This window comes from Helobdella robusta (assembly GCF_000326865.2).
Source record: "Helobdella robusta unplaced genomic scaffold HELROscaffold_1, whole genome shotgun sequence".
In the NCBI taxonomy this organism is placed as follows: domain Eukaryota; kingdom Metazoa; phylum Annelida; class Clitellata; order Rhynchobdellida; family Glossiphoniidae; genus Helobdella; species Helobdella robusta.
The window spans coordinates 5,326,289-5,340,630 of NW_008703570.1; the positions used below are offsets into that span (position 1 = coordinate 5,326,289).

Sequence of the window (14,342 nt, forward strand, 5' to 3'; positions counted from 1 at the left end):
TAGCCAATAATTTATATAAAAAAAATTATAAATTTTAATTGGTCTTATAATTTTTTATGTGTGGAAGAATAGATAATATATATAAATAAATAAATATATATATGTATATATATATATATACAATACAATAATACAATACAATATTTTTTTATTTGACTTCAAAGAAAAATAAAGGTACAGGACTATTGCAGGGAGTCTTTAAGAGACTCATCGTGCACAGTAACCTTAATAGAAAATAATCCAAATTAACATTTAAATGCAATGTCATCAAGAGAAAAAGTAAAAATTTTAACAAACATGATAATGATTGTTGATCAGTTGAAAATTTTTAAGTTAACAAGAATGTTAAATAGAATAGAATCATTTGGAACATAGTCATATATATATTTATTATAACCAAAATTTTTATTTATTTTAATCATGATAGAAAAAAAATATATATAAAAATTTTAATGATTAAAAATATATAAAAATGATTATTTATTTTAATCAAGATAGCAACTGATCGTCTAATTTGGCGCAAAAAGTTGATGGCAAAGAAAACAACGTCCTACCTCGGGGAACCGGGTCTCTGGATGCAAAACGAAGATTGATTGATTTAATCATGATAGGTCATTTGAGCATGATAGAATAAAAAAGCTTTTTCGGTATTCCTATACCGTCTTCGATGTTCGAATTGATACGTAGTCCGATTCAGCCGCATCTAAACTTTGCATCAAGGATCAGTGTTATCACCGTTTTTGTTTGCAATTGTGATGGATGTTGTGTGTGGAAACATAATGGAGGGGTTGTTATTTGAGATTTTGTATGCAGATGATTTAGTCTTGATGGCTGATAGCATGGAAGAATTGCAGTTAAAATTTGACAGATGGAGAAGTGTTATTGAAAAGAAAGAGTTAAAAGTTAATATTGGTAAGACGAAGGTAATGGTGAGTGGGGAAGGTGGGGAGCGAGTGATAAGCAAAATAGACCCCTGTGGAGTATGTGACAGTAGGGTGAAAGCTAACTCGGTATTGTGTATAGGATGTCAGAAGTGGGTGCTTAAGAGATGTAGTGGTGTGATGGTGGCACTGAAAAAGGTGTAAGACACGTTCAAATGTAAGAAATGTGTTCATGGTGTGATTAATTGCACGGACGCGAGGACGGGGTTGAGTGGTGGTATTGAAAGAGTGAAAAGCTTTGTTTATTTAGGGGTTAAGCTGAACGCGGATGGAGGATGTTTGAGCGCTGTTACGGCTAGAGTTCGTGTGGGATGGATGAAATTTAGGGAACTGGGTGGGGTATTGTGTAGAAAGAAATGGTCAGTGAAGATGAAAGGGAGGGTATATAAAGCATGTGTGAGAGCAGCGATTGTATATGGTGGTGAAACTTGGGTGTTGAGGAGAGAGGAGGAAAGTGTACTGCAGAGGGCTGAATATGTGGGGTTAAAGTGGATAGGATTAGTAGTTCAGAGCTGATTTCGATGATGGGACTGAATGAGGACATTGTGACATTGATATGGAGATCGAGATTGCGGTGGTATGGACATGTGCTGAGAAGGGATGAAAGGGTCGGGATTAGGCGAGCGTTGGAGTTCGAGGTTGAAGGAGTGATAGGAAGGGGTCGTCCGCGATTGGGATGGAGAGAGCAGGTGGAGAAGGACAGAGTGAAATCGGGGTTGCGTGATACTGAGGCGAGTGACAGATGTGAATGGCGTCGAGGGGTATTTCGGTTTCATCATAGGTAGCCAAACGGCAACCCCCGATCTCCGGGAAAATGTCTAAACGTGAGTTGTTGTATATATATAGATATATATTTATATATAATATATATATATATATATATTGATAAAATGTTTGTTAGTTTTCTGTTGAATTTTTCCATTTTTCTAAAGATAGATTGTCATTGTCAAGTTTCTTGAGTCAAAACCAAAATTTTTATTTATTTTAATCATGATAGGTCATTTGAGCATGATAGAATAAAAAAGCTTTTTCGATATTCCTATACCGTATTCGATGTTCGAATTGATACGTAGTCCGATTCAGTCGCATCTGAACTTTATATATTTGACGGTGGCAGTGGCTACCATTTGACCGCTCAGACTTAACTCCGAAAACAGTATTTAAATACGTAAAAATTTGCATTTATATAAAACAAATTGTCACAAAAATTTTTAGTAATAATTTCAAATAATATTTTTAGAAAATTTATTTTTTTTAGTTATTTTTTTAAATTGAATCTAGTGAATTGTCTCTTTCTTCTCAGATTAATAGTGTGGCTATAAGTTCTACTGTTAGTTAAGATTTTAGTCAATCCCCATCAGATTATTTAATAGCGTTGCTAAAAGTTCTTACTTTTATCTACGTATAATAAAAAACTTTTGCCTTTAACAAGGAATGGCGAATTTATTAACGTTTGGTCTTTTAGTCCCCATTAATCATACTCTTCTCTTTGTTATTTCTTTATTTTTATCTAAGATTGATAATTGTAACTCGCTCAACTATGGTATTTCTGATTCTACACTCTCTCCTTTAAATAAAACTTTCAGCTCTGCTGCTCATCTGATTGCCCGTGCCCTTATTTTTTGTCATATATCTCCATATCTTGTTCTCTTGCACTGGATATAAATAAAATGTGGAATAATTTTTATGTATAAGTCTCAATCTAAATTATTTTCTAAGTATTTAATCCAATATATTAATTGAACCTAAATGTCCCGGTTTACGATCGTCTTCTTGTTTTCACTTCCTCTTAACTCGTGTTAAACACTTTTGTTAAATCTGCGTTTGCTTTTTCTGGCCCTTTTCTCTATTTCCATCTCTGACTTCTTTATCACTTGCGAAGTTCAGAATAAATCTCAAGACCGTTGACCTTGAGGAGTACGTCATTGTATTTTTATGGTAGTTTAATATATTTATGCACACAAACGTATAAATTCTAAAAAAATTTTTGGAAGTATGATATTTACAAACTAATTCAACTAAACTTAAGGGCCCTATGCCCCCATTTAAAATTGTCTCGTTCTTACTTATGTTTATAATTTCTTGTTAAGTTAAGTCTACTATTATTTTGTTGCTTTTTTAGCTACTTTTCAATAATTAATAAATTTATATGTTAAGACCCATACGTTCGAAAAATTAAGAAGTGCTGATGAACATCGTGGAAAAGCACTTATAGAATTAAACTAAATGATTGAAATTAAATTGATTATTAATATTTTTTGGATAACTCATATCTATTAAATTACATTTAGAATTGAAATTGCCAGACCAGAATATTAACCTGACAGCTAGTGTCATTAGGAACTGTTCATAAAGGATGTTACGCTATAACAGAGTGTGTCAACATTTTTGACATTTAGGGACAAGGGGGAGGGTATGAAAACATGTGACTTTTCCAGATTTTCAATTTTTATCGCTAATTTTGCATAAACATTTTATTGACAAATTGTATATGTTCAGCCATGGATATAATATCCATGCGTTCAGTACGCATTATCTCTGCGCCAAAGTATGCGTGGCGCCAATTAAAATTGTATTTGACGTTATAGCTGTTAAACTTAATACAACTATATATATATATATATATATATATATATATATATATATATATATATATATTCGATCCAAATGGTTTCGGTTTTTTACAAGTAGCTTACCAATGTATAAACGTGTATTCCAAATTTTACGTCTGCATCATTGATATAATATATATATCCATGGTCTGCATGATATATTATATAGGTCATGGTAAGATTCCAACCTTAAGTAACTTACGTATTTTTGGACCTAGTAGAAATTAATTCTAAAATTAAAATCGAACATCATGTCGGAATTGGAAAATGAAGAGGATGGTTGCGTGACCCTGACTAATTTGGTTGAGATTGTTGATGAAGAAGAGAAACTTATTGAAGATGCCGATGCCGTTCTTGGTGCAAGCGATGACAAAAACTGTACATACCTAATGGTCTGCATCTGATTTTTGTTTTGCTTGCTATTTTAAAAAAACTATTTTATTAAGTTATATTTTAATAGAATTTATATGATTTTATACAACGAATTATAATTTTAGTATAACAAAACTTTTAAGACTGTCATTTTTCTTCCACTTGAGCAAAAAATGTAAACTTTTTTTGAAATAGAATAAAAAAAAATAAATAAAAGATGCTGCTTACACATGTCATTTATACATCATCCATTCTGTATAATTCTATGCTTTTAATTGTTTGCCACATCATTTTTATGCACACGCTAGCCCTGCATTTTACATGCATTGTCTATATATATTTTTCAGATCATATTCGTCAGGCTATTTTGTAATGTAACAGTGCAAGACATGGCTTAGTCAAAATTAGCTGAAAAAGATTGTGAAATATTTACTGAGTTAAGACTATGTTGCTGTTGAATTATCCTCTAATAACCTTCAAGAGAATATTGGAATAAGTTGTCAATCTTTATGTGCTAACAATGCCATTGATTTTTTTTTTTTTTTTTTTATCCAATTTATTTTGTCAAAACAGGTAATCAGAAAAGAAAAACTTGTGTAGACTACCTTAACTAAATGGTGCAATTAAATTATATCATTTTAGTAACATAATACGGACAGAAATGATCAAAAACAAAATAACAATAAATTGATAATATAATTCAGAACAGTTTTAATTTAAAACGAAAATCGAATAAAATTTGAGTTACCTATTATCGCATCATAAATAAAGTTAACAATTTAATATTTTAGATTTCACAGCGTGTTTAAAGTTGACAATTGACTTCGATTTATACGCGTTAATAGCTAGTTCGTTCCACAATTTGGCACCTCTAACCATCCAATGACGATCATTAGTGACCGTTCTGCTTTTTGGTATTTTTAATAAGCCGTGTTGCCTAGTCGCAGAACTTGTAAACTGAAAAGAGTTGAGAAACTGATAATTGTCATAGTTGATTACTTTGAACAAAAAAATTAAAGTTATATATTTATTAATTTCTTCTATTGTAAAAATTTTATTTTTAGCAAATACATAACTGGTGTGATCATATTTACTTAGGCCGAAACATATGCGCACGAAATACTTCTGTGCAATAAACACCTTACTAATCCAAAACTTAAATGTTGAGCCCCAAAATATGTTGCCATAAATAAGGTATGGGTAAAAAAAAGAATAATAAAGCATAAGTTTGGTACCACAATCCAACTTGTCACGGGCCTTATAAACAATTCCTATCACTTTATATAATTTATTTAATATAAATAATATGTGATGATTCCAATTCAAATCACTTTGAATTGTGATTCCTAAAAATTTTGTTGAATACACGCGTGGTAATGTGGTGTCGCCAATTTTTATGGAATAGTTGTCAAAAAGTTTATTGTTAGTCCTAATTTTAGGACCAAAGATTATATAACATGATTTATGTAAGTTCAATACCATATTATTTAATTTGAAGTATTTATTATATTTTTTAAGTTCCTCGTTCATTGAATTAAATAAAACTACTGGATCCTTATCAGTCAAAAAAACATTGGTGTCATCCGCAAAAAGAATTGAAGTGCAATGATGGGACACTTCGAAAATGTCGTTGACAAATAAAATAAACAACAACGGCCCCAGTATCGATCCTTGGGGCACACCTGTCTGAATGGTCAATGGAGCTGACTCAATACCATCAATCGACACAAGCTGCGTACGATCACATAAATATGACGTTAGCCATCTAGAAGCAACATCTCGAAATCCATAATTTTTCAACTTTGATAGCAAAATTTTATGATTTATAACGTCGAACGCCTTTTTCAAATCAATGAAAATACCCAATGTAAATGATTTGGATTCAAAGCCATTAAGTAAAGACCGGTACAACTCTGCAACTGCTCGCTCAGATGACGATTTAGGAATAAAGCCAAACTGATTTTTGTTAATAATATTAAATTTAATTAAAAATTTCCACATTCGGTTAAACATTAATTTTTCAAAAATTTTGGAAAAAACAGGTAGAATTGAGATGGGTCTATAATTTTCAAATTGGTTAGGGTCACCGCTTTTGAAGATAGGCAAAACTTTTGCTGTCTTCAATTTATTAGGAAATTTCCCGATTTTTATAGATTTATTAAATAATTCTGAAAGTGGAGATGCAATATAGTGGATAGTATTTTTTATTATTTTTGTGGAGAGAGAGTTTAAGTCATAACTATTTTTTAATTTAATCTTATTAGTAATTAAAATGATTTCATCTGGAGTTGAATCATACATCTGGAATGCAGGATAGCAAGCATTGCTTGGTGATACATAATCAGCGTTTGTAGAGCCATCAATTAATCTTTGCCCCATTTCAACAAAAAATTTATTGATGCTGTTAACAGTTTCTATTTTTTCCGTCAAATCAAGTTTCCCTTGAAGGAGATGAGATTTATTAGTACGTGGTTTGACAATATTATTGATTGTATTCCATTTTTCTTTAATGGTTTTACAACTTTGGAACTTATTTTCAAAAAATTGTTTTTCTTGTGTTCGTTTGATTTTTGTAAAATGATTTCTATACATAGTATATGTCTTTTTATTATCAGCCGTTGGATTTAATAAATATTTTTTATATAGGGTGTTTTTATGGATGGAACAGTTATATAATTTTATATTCATCCATGGCTTCCTGAAGCGGTCCCTACGACTTATCATGGGACAAGCGACGTCTATACAGTTCATATAAATTCTAAAAAAATTTTCATAATCAATATTCAAATCAATAGGGTCTTGGAGTTCAGGCCACTTTATGCCAGACAGCATACTATTGGCCTCTTGGATATTCTTTTCATCAGTTAATCTGGTATGGATTAAGGGACGTTTACTACATTTATTAATACATTTATTTTTTTTATGCGGAATGCATACAAAAATAGGCATATGATCAGTGATATCCTCACAAATTATACCTTTTATCAAACTACAGTTGTCATTAGTTAAGATATTGTCAATGACAGTAGAGCTTGAATCAGTAATTCTTGTAGGTTGGTTGATTAAAAAAAACAATCCTAGACCAGCCATACTATTGATGAAGTTTCGTGAATAAGCATTGTTAACTGCCAGATTTATATTAAAATCCCCCAAGATATATAGTTTGGATTTGCAGGCTTTAATGTGTTGAATAAAAAGTCAGAAAGCGACAGAATAAATTCATTTATGTTGGCATCAGGTGGTTTGTAAACGCATAAGAAGTAATGCTTTTTACCATCTATATTGGTTGTAATGCCCGACCATTCAAAAAAATCAGACGAGTATAAAATGCTATTGTGTAAGTTAGAATAAATAATAGTTCTGTTTATTAAAAATCCTGTACCACCACCTTTCTTATTTATTCTGTTGTTACATACAAATATATACTCTGGAAATTGAATGTGCGTACTATTATCAATTTCATTGTTTGTAAACCACGTTTCACTCAAAGCTACAATTGCTGGTAGGATACGCATGCCATATATGAATAAGGATATATCATTTAAATGCGCGGCAAAACTGCGACAGTTTAAATGTATAACATTTGTATAATGAATATCAGATTTGTGACAAATTAAGTTATTAAATTCAATAGTTGAATAATAATTTGATAAGGAATTTAATAATCCAAAATCATAATTTAAATCCACGTCAATGTCATAAAAATTATTCAGAATCTTATCATTAACATCATCGTCGTCATTATTTTGTAAACCAAACTCAATATCTTCATGACCATATATATCAATTTCATCATTAATATTATCATCAATATTATTCACGACAATTTCACTCATATCAACCCCACTACGAACATCCCTCACGACAACATCACTCATTTCAACCCCACTCCAAACGTCACCCATAACATCACCATTCATATCAATCACACTACAAATATCATTCACAACATTACCACACATATCTACCACCCTACAAACGTCACCCACAACGACCTCACCAACAGCCGAAGTATCAACAGCACCAGACACACTACTAGTATTCACTGTACATTTGAATCTGATTGAAAATTTAAAAACATTATTTATTATTAGAAGGCATTAGTAATCCTAGGGATTCAATTGTGACATAATGCAACTTGTAGATCATTTTATCTAATTTTATTTTTGTGAGCTTGTAAGAAAATTTTCTGTTGTAAAATATTTAACACAAACATAATTTTATTTTTTGTAGGGGTATGTTGGCCGGCAAGCTTTATATTCTTGCTTGACTTGTAAAGATCAGTCCACTGATAAGCTATCAGCAGGTATTTGTTTGGCCTGCTCTTTGAGTTGTCATGTTGGACATAATCTTGTGGAATTATACACCAAAAGGTTATGTTTTGTTCTTTTACAGAGTGTTCAAATTGGGCCCACCAGTTCATTTCATTTTATGCAGCCCATAAACATTTTTGTTTTATGCTTAAGGACAATTAATTTCACTTTTTTTTACATCTTTAATTTAAAAGCTTAAATAAAAACCAGGGTCTCAGAAGTCATTGTGCTTAATATTGTATTTTCGCTACTCTATATTTTTTTTATTGAAGTCATTTAAAATATTTTGTTCCCAAGTTTTTTGCCATGTGTTTGGTAAACAAATACTTAATTGTTTGAATATCAATTTAAAAAAGCCTAAAATTGCTGAATAGTTTCATTTTAAATGCTTAAACAAGAATTACAGCAAATGTTCTGGTTTCACATTTCGTAAAATTATTTGTCAAAAATCATGAACTATTGCAGAACTGTTGTCAAAAACTATGAAAAAATGCAATTTTGTAAAATGTAACTGCTCTTTTGAATAAGACTATTTTGTACAATATTGTATGAATTCTTCCAAATTTTATACAATATTGTATAAAATGTTGTATGATTTTGACTGAATTGCTAACAACAGCAACAATTTACATCGGCATCCATTATAACCAATAATAACATCCGTCCAGTGTTTCTTCTGGGGCCTGTCGAAAATTGTCTTCTAGATCCGCCACTTTAAATTTGTCAGCCTCGCTATGGAAATAACTAAGATGGCTAGTGACCAGTATCTGAATTATATCGTCTGCAAATGCATAGCAGACAAATCTACGAGAGTAGATTAACTTTGATATCTGAAGCAAACAATATGAATAAGATTGCTTCCAGAACTGAGCCGTGCAGTACCCCAGATCCAACCTCTGCAACATCAGAAACCTGTTGTGTATGGTTACCCAAATATGACTCAAATTATTCATGAGCTGTTTCAGTTATACAGTAGTTGTAACACAATCTCTTATTTTTGTATGCAACTCTATTTTTGTTTGCTTTTTTTATTATTCATCACAAGTAATGACTTTAAACTAAATAATTTTAAACTAAAACAAACATATTCTACATTTTTAATTTACATGCAAGTTATTTCAATAGTGACGTTTTAATATTAATTTATTTTGCAGACAATTTAGATGTGATTGTGGTAACTCAAAATTTCCTGTTGGATTTGCTTGCAAGCTTTGCCCAGTTAGTAAAATATTTATTATTTAGAAGTTTCAAAAGTTTTTTAGCACAAGATTATATATATATATATATATATATTAGGGATGCAGGATTCAGGTTTTTCAAATCCGGCCGGGGCCGGACTTAAAATTCAAAAACCGGCCGGAGCCGGGGCCGGATTTTAGTTACCATTTTACATACATTAGAAAAATTCTCACATTTACGGTTATCTACATGTTGAACATCAAAAAATAACACCAAGCAAATAGTTATTTAATTCAAATGTATGAATAAGTTGTGTGAAATTTTGTACACAAAGATCAGCTTATAATTTATGCATATTTGCATAACCCATGTTAAAGCACAAAGAAAATTGTCCAGCTCACCGCACAATTAGTGATGTTGTAATTATCTGTCATGTATACCTAGCCTAACCTTTAACATACCATGTTCTTAAATTATGTGCTTATGTATCTCTCTCTCTCTCTCTCTCTATATATATATATATATATATATATATCTCTATATATATATATTATGTAGCTATATGATCCGTCATGTGCAATTATCAATATATAGTATATACACGTGCACAAGTTTTTTTACACAAAGATCAGCTTATAATTTATGCATAACCCATGTTATAGCATAAAGAAAATTGTCCAGATCACCTACAATTAGTGATGTTGTTATTATGTGTCATGTATGCCTTTAGCTTAGTCTTTAACTTATTGACATAAAATTAATTGAATTCAATAAAATTTTTTTTTCTATTTATACCATTTTTAAAAGTTGATAGACGCTTAAATCCGGCCGGGGCCGGATTCGACCGGATTTGAAAAAAAGCCGGATTTTGGCCGGAGCCGGCCAAAATCCGTCAAACTTCGGTGCATCCCTAATATATATATATATATATATATATATATATATATATATATATATATATATAATAAACAGCAAAGGATAATAATAAATAATACTGCTAAATTAGCTACTAGCCTACTACTACTACTACTACCACCACCACCATCTTTACTACTACTACTACTTTAGTTACAAGCAAAAAATCATGCACACATTATTTATTTATTAATTTAATTTATCTGACAACAATAACTATGAAATAGACAAATAACTAACTAATGAAGTTAGAATGACTATTTTTGTTGTTTTTAAAATGCATTTAGATTAAATTTTTATGAAATGTATAATTTAAGTTTTAGTAGAATGAAATAAAAAAATTTTGGCTTCTCCTAAGAAGAGATGACGGGCTGTTTATATTAGCCTATACTAATTTTAATGCCAATGCAATGTGATCTCGGTTCAATAATAATTCATGATGTTGTAGTAGTTGATGTTGAAGAATTTGATCTCCACTATGTAGGTTATGTTGATTTTGTTCTTTAAGTTGAACAGGTGGTTGAATTTGTCTTCTTTGGACTTGATTGCTTCCTGTTTGATGTGCACGAAATTGGTTTACAAGTCCTACTATCTTGTCTATTCCATTTTTCACTTTTCTAAAATTTGATCTTTGGATGTCATCCAGTCCTCAGCTTTAGAAAGTTATAGAAATTTTATTCTATGAAATCAGTTAAAATAAATTAAAGTTATGTTGACAATCTGCTCCAGTTGTTATTTTGAAGTCTGAAGATGGTATTAAATACATGAACAATGAACTCACATAATCATTCTAGAGTTTCAAGTTATTTATTTTTTATCTTTCCTTTTTCTTCTAAAAACATTAGTGCTTACCGACACGATATCTTAAAACCATGACAAGTCCTGAAATGCTTAATATGCATTATAATATACATCAAAATATTTTAAATACTCATAAATTTATAAAATTAATTTTGAGGAAATTATTGACAACAGGATAAAGTTGCCTTGAATAATGATAATAAATATAACCAAAACTTTTCTGGTCTGTATTGTACATGTTCTAGACCATATCCTGATCCAGAAGATTCGGTGAGTTTGTAGTAGTTTTGAAAGATTCTTTGTTATTAGCAGATCCAAATGCATATTTATTTAAAAACGCTTGAAAATTTTTATTTCTGTATGTCTTATTATTTTTGTTGTCTTTATAACATTTGTGGCTTTGTTATAAATTTTATTTGAAAACACGGAACATTTTTTCATCAATCATATAAACCATTTATTTTTATTTTTAAAACGAAATTGTGATTGTTGAAAAACTTTTTATTGCTACTAATGGTCAATAATATGCGTGTTCTTTGTTTCATAATTCTTATTGTCTTAAGTATACTTTACATTAAATTTCAGTTTCATCAAAAGCGTAGTTTATTGAAATTTGTGGTTAAAATATTAATGTGCAATGGGCATATTCATAAAATTTGTGTTTAAAATTTTTGAACAAGTTAGCAGCTGTCAAAAAATTGTTTTTCTAAATATAACAATCAACCGTTTATAGGTGTATGATTGTTCTGATGTTACTATTTGAATATGTTGAAATGAATATATTAAAAATGAGGCAAGCAAAGTTAAAGTAGAGTGAGCAGATAGTTGGCGGACTCTGTGATGTGCATGTTGAGAAAAGTTAGAATGACTACCACAAAAGTTGCTTTGTCACTCAGTACTGTTTTCCTTGTCTTTCATGGAGAGGTGCTGCCCTACAAAAGATGATCAGGTAGAAGTATTATTGATGGATATGAAATAAAACCTTTTAAAGTAAACGTATCCTAATGAAGAGTCACGTGAAAAGTATATTGCCTGAACAATTTTGAAATGGTAGCCATTTATATGATATAAAACTATTTATTGACTAGATGAAGTGAGCTCTATAATTCAGCCGCCATGACGGCGAATCTTCGTTTTCAAACGTTTTAAGATCGGAAAGATGGAATGACCGAATACCCATGATTCAAAGACCTCAAATGACTGCACCCACTTACACTTCGTACTGACACTGGTTCTTCACTCAAATAAGATGGTGCCCCACCAACCAATCAATCGCTAGCCAGTAAAGCTACTTCAGCTGTAGCCAATGAAGTTCGTTACACATGTAATCCAAAATGGAGTAAAATTATAAGACGCCAGCTAATATTCTTGCTACCAGGTTTGGCACTGATTGAATAAAATGCTGTGGGAATGAATTAGCTTTGCTCATTGCAGTTTGAAAGTTTATTCTATTGCAAACAAAAATACTAGTGTTTTTGTTGACTACATAGTGAGGAAACATCTGATGGTTCTGATTCTATGAAGATGATAGAAACATTCCCGGCAGATATTTAAGTATTGATAACTTTTCCACTGTTTCACCATGAAGAACATGTTTCTACATATATATATATATATATATATATATATATATATATATATATATATATATATATATATATATATATATATATATATAATTTGAAGAGCTTATGACTATCTATGTTGATATTTATTTCAATTTTTATTCAGATTGATGATGAAATGGTTCAATGTGTTATCTGCGAGGACTGGTTCCATAAAAGGGTTTGTTCATTTTATTCCATTTGAACTGTACCATCTCTAGAATGTTTGTCGTTGACAGAACCAAGTGATCACAATTATAATAAGAAAAGAGATTTCACAAGCTTCCTTTTTTTCATAAAAATAAGTAAAATGAAATTCTTTTTCTAAGTATACTAATTGGTTGTACTGAATTAAATGAAAATTATGATAGCCAAAGAAGTTGAACAGAAAACATTTTGTTAACAGGTGTAAAGGTCAATATGTAGTTAAAGAACTTTAGGAAACTTGAACTAGAGAACTATTAGTAAATTTTGTAATCCGTTTACATACTTGTTTGAAAACTTGTGTACTATGCAAAGGATGGTACGATATACACGCCGATGAAATTTACTATGGCACAAACATTTATGACATTTTTATTGTCTTTCCAATATTTTTTCATTATCATTGTTCTTCCAATATTTCCAGTGTTCTTTCGATATATTTTATTTGTTCTTTCGATATATTTTTATGGTTTATAAAATATATTATCATTCATTTATTGTTCTTCCAATATATCTTCAGCACTTAAGTTCTTCGTTGAAATTTGACTCCGAGGAATATGAGGAGGTGATGTGTGTCAGATGTGTTCAACACTGCTCATTCGTCTGGTCCTATGTTAGCATTTGCAAAGGTTGGTATTGCTTTTTAGCAATTTTTGTTGTATGTGTTAACTTTTGAATTCTTTTTTTTGGTTTACAGTTTCACGCTGATCACGATCACAAATTTTTTGATTTTTAGCATGAAAACTTGTTACTCCCATAATAATCATGTTGACTGGACGATGCTGCCCTGGTTTAGCTGACCGGCTTTGAATCTTTAATGCGTGTGATGCGTTCATTCATGTGTTTCCACACACACTGTATTGCATATTGTTTTTGATATCTTTGATGAATCCTAGATAGAAACATGACATTTTTTTTGTTTCATTTGACCAATGACATTTAAAGCATTGGATGTAAGCAAAATGTAAACAAAACAAATTTTAAACAAAACCAAGTAAATATAAATAATACGAATGATTAAAGCAGAGCAGGGCAAAGCAGATTACATTTTGGGTTAAGATAGTAATCATTAAAGAAATAAATTTTAAGATTTTAAATTAAATCACTTTTTAATTAATTTATTTATTTACATCCTCTATTTAAATTCCCAAGTGCAGCTTTATATGAAGATCCCAAACGTTTATCAAATGACGGTCAAAAACCAGATGATGTTGATAATATTGATGTGCTGGCTGTTGAAGACAAATCAATTGAAACAGTGTATGATTGTTTGGATAAGAGAAGTTCTGATTCTTCAGAGAGTGACGTTCTCAAAGAAGAACCTTTTTTTTCGATTAATAAGTCAGAAAAACACCCAATTCCAAATTGCTCTGTAATTGATGGATGTTCTAGTTTGTCAAA

The 14,342-nt window shown here is 30.6% G+C and overlaps 1 protein-coding gene across 1 annotated transcript in view; it reads left to right on the forward strand.

The window, feature by feature from the left end:
- Positions 1 to 3,804: 3,804 nt before the first annotated feature.
- Positions 3,805 to 14,342, forward strand: part of HELRODRAFT_62887 (hypothetical protein) — a gene marked incomplete at both ends in the record, with an annotated part of 11,106 nt that continues 568 nt past the window's right edge. Inside the window, 6 exons of the mRNA XM_009010888.1 lie at positions 3,805 to 3,945; positions 8,159 to 8,298; positions 9,393 to 9,456; positions 11,308 to 11,403; positions 12,865 to 12,918; positions 13,462 to 13,570. Of these exons, the coding sequence (XP_009009136.1) occupies positions 3,805 to 3,945; positions 8,159 to 8,298; positions 9,393 to 9,456; positions 11,308 to 11,403; positions 12,865 to 12,918; positions 13,462 to 13,570 (604 nt within the window). The remainder of the gene's footprint in view (positions 3,946 to 8,158; positions 8,299 to 9,392; positions 9,457 to 11,307; positions 11,404 to 12,864; positions 12,919 to 13,461; positions 13,571 to 14,342) is intronic.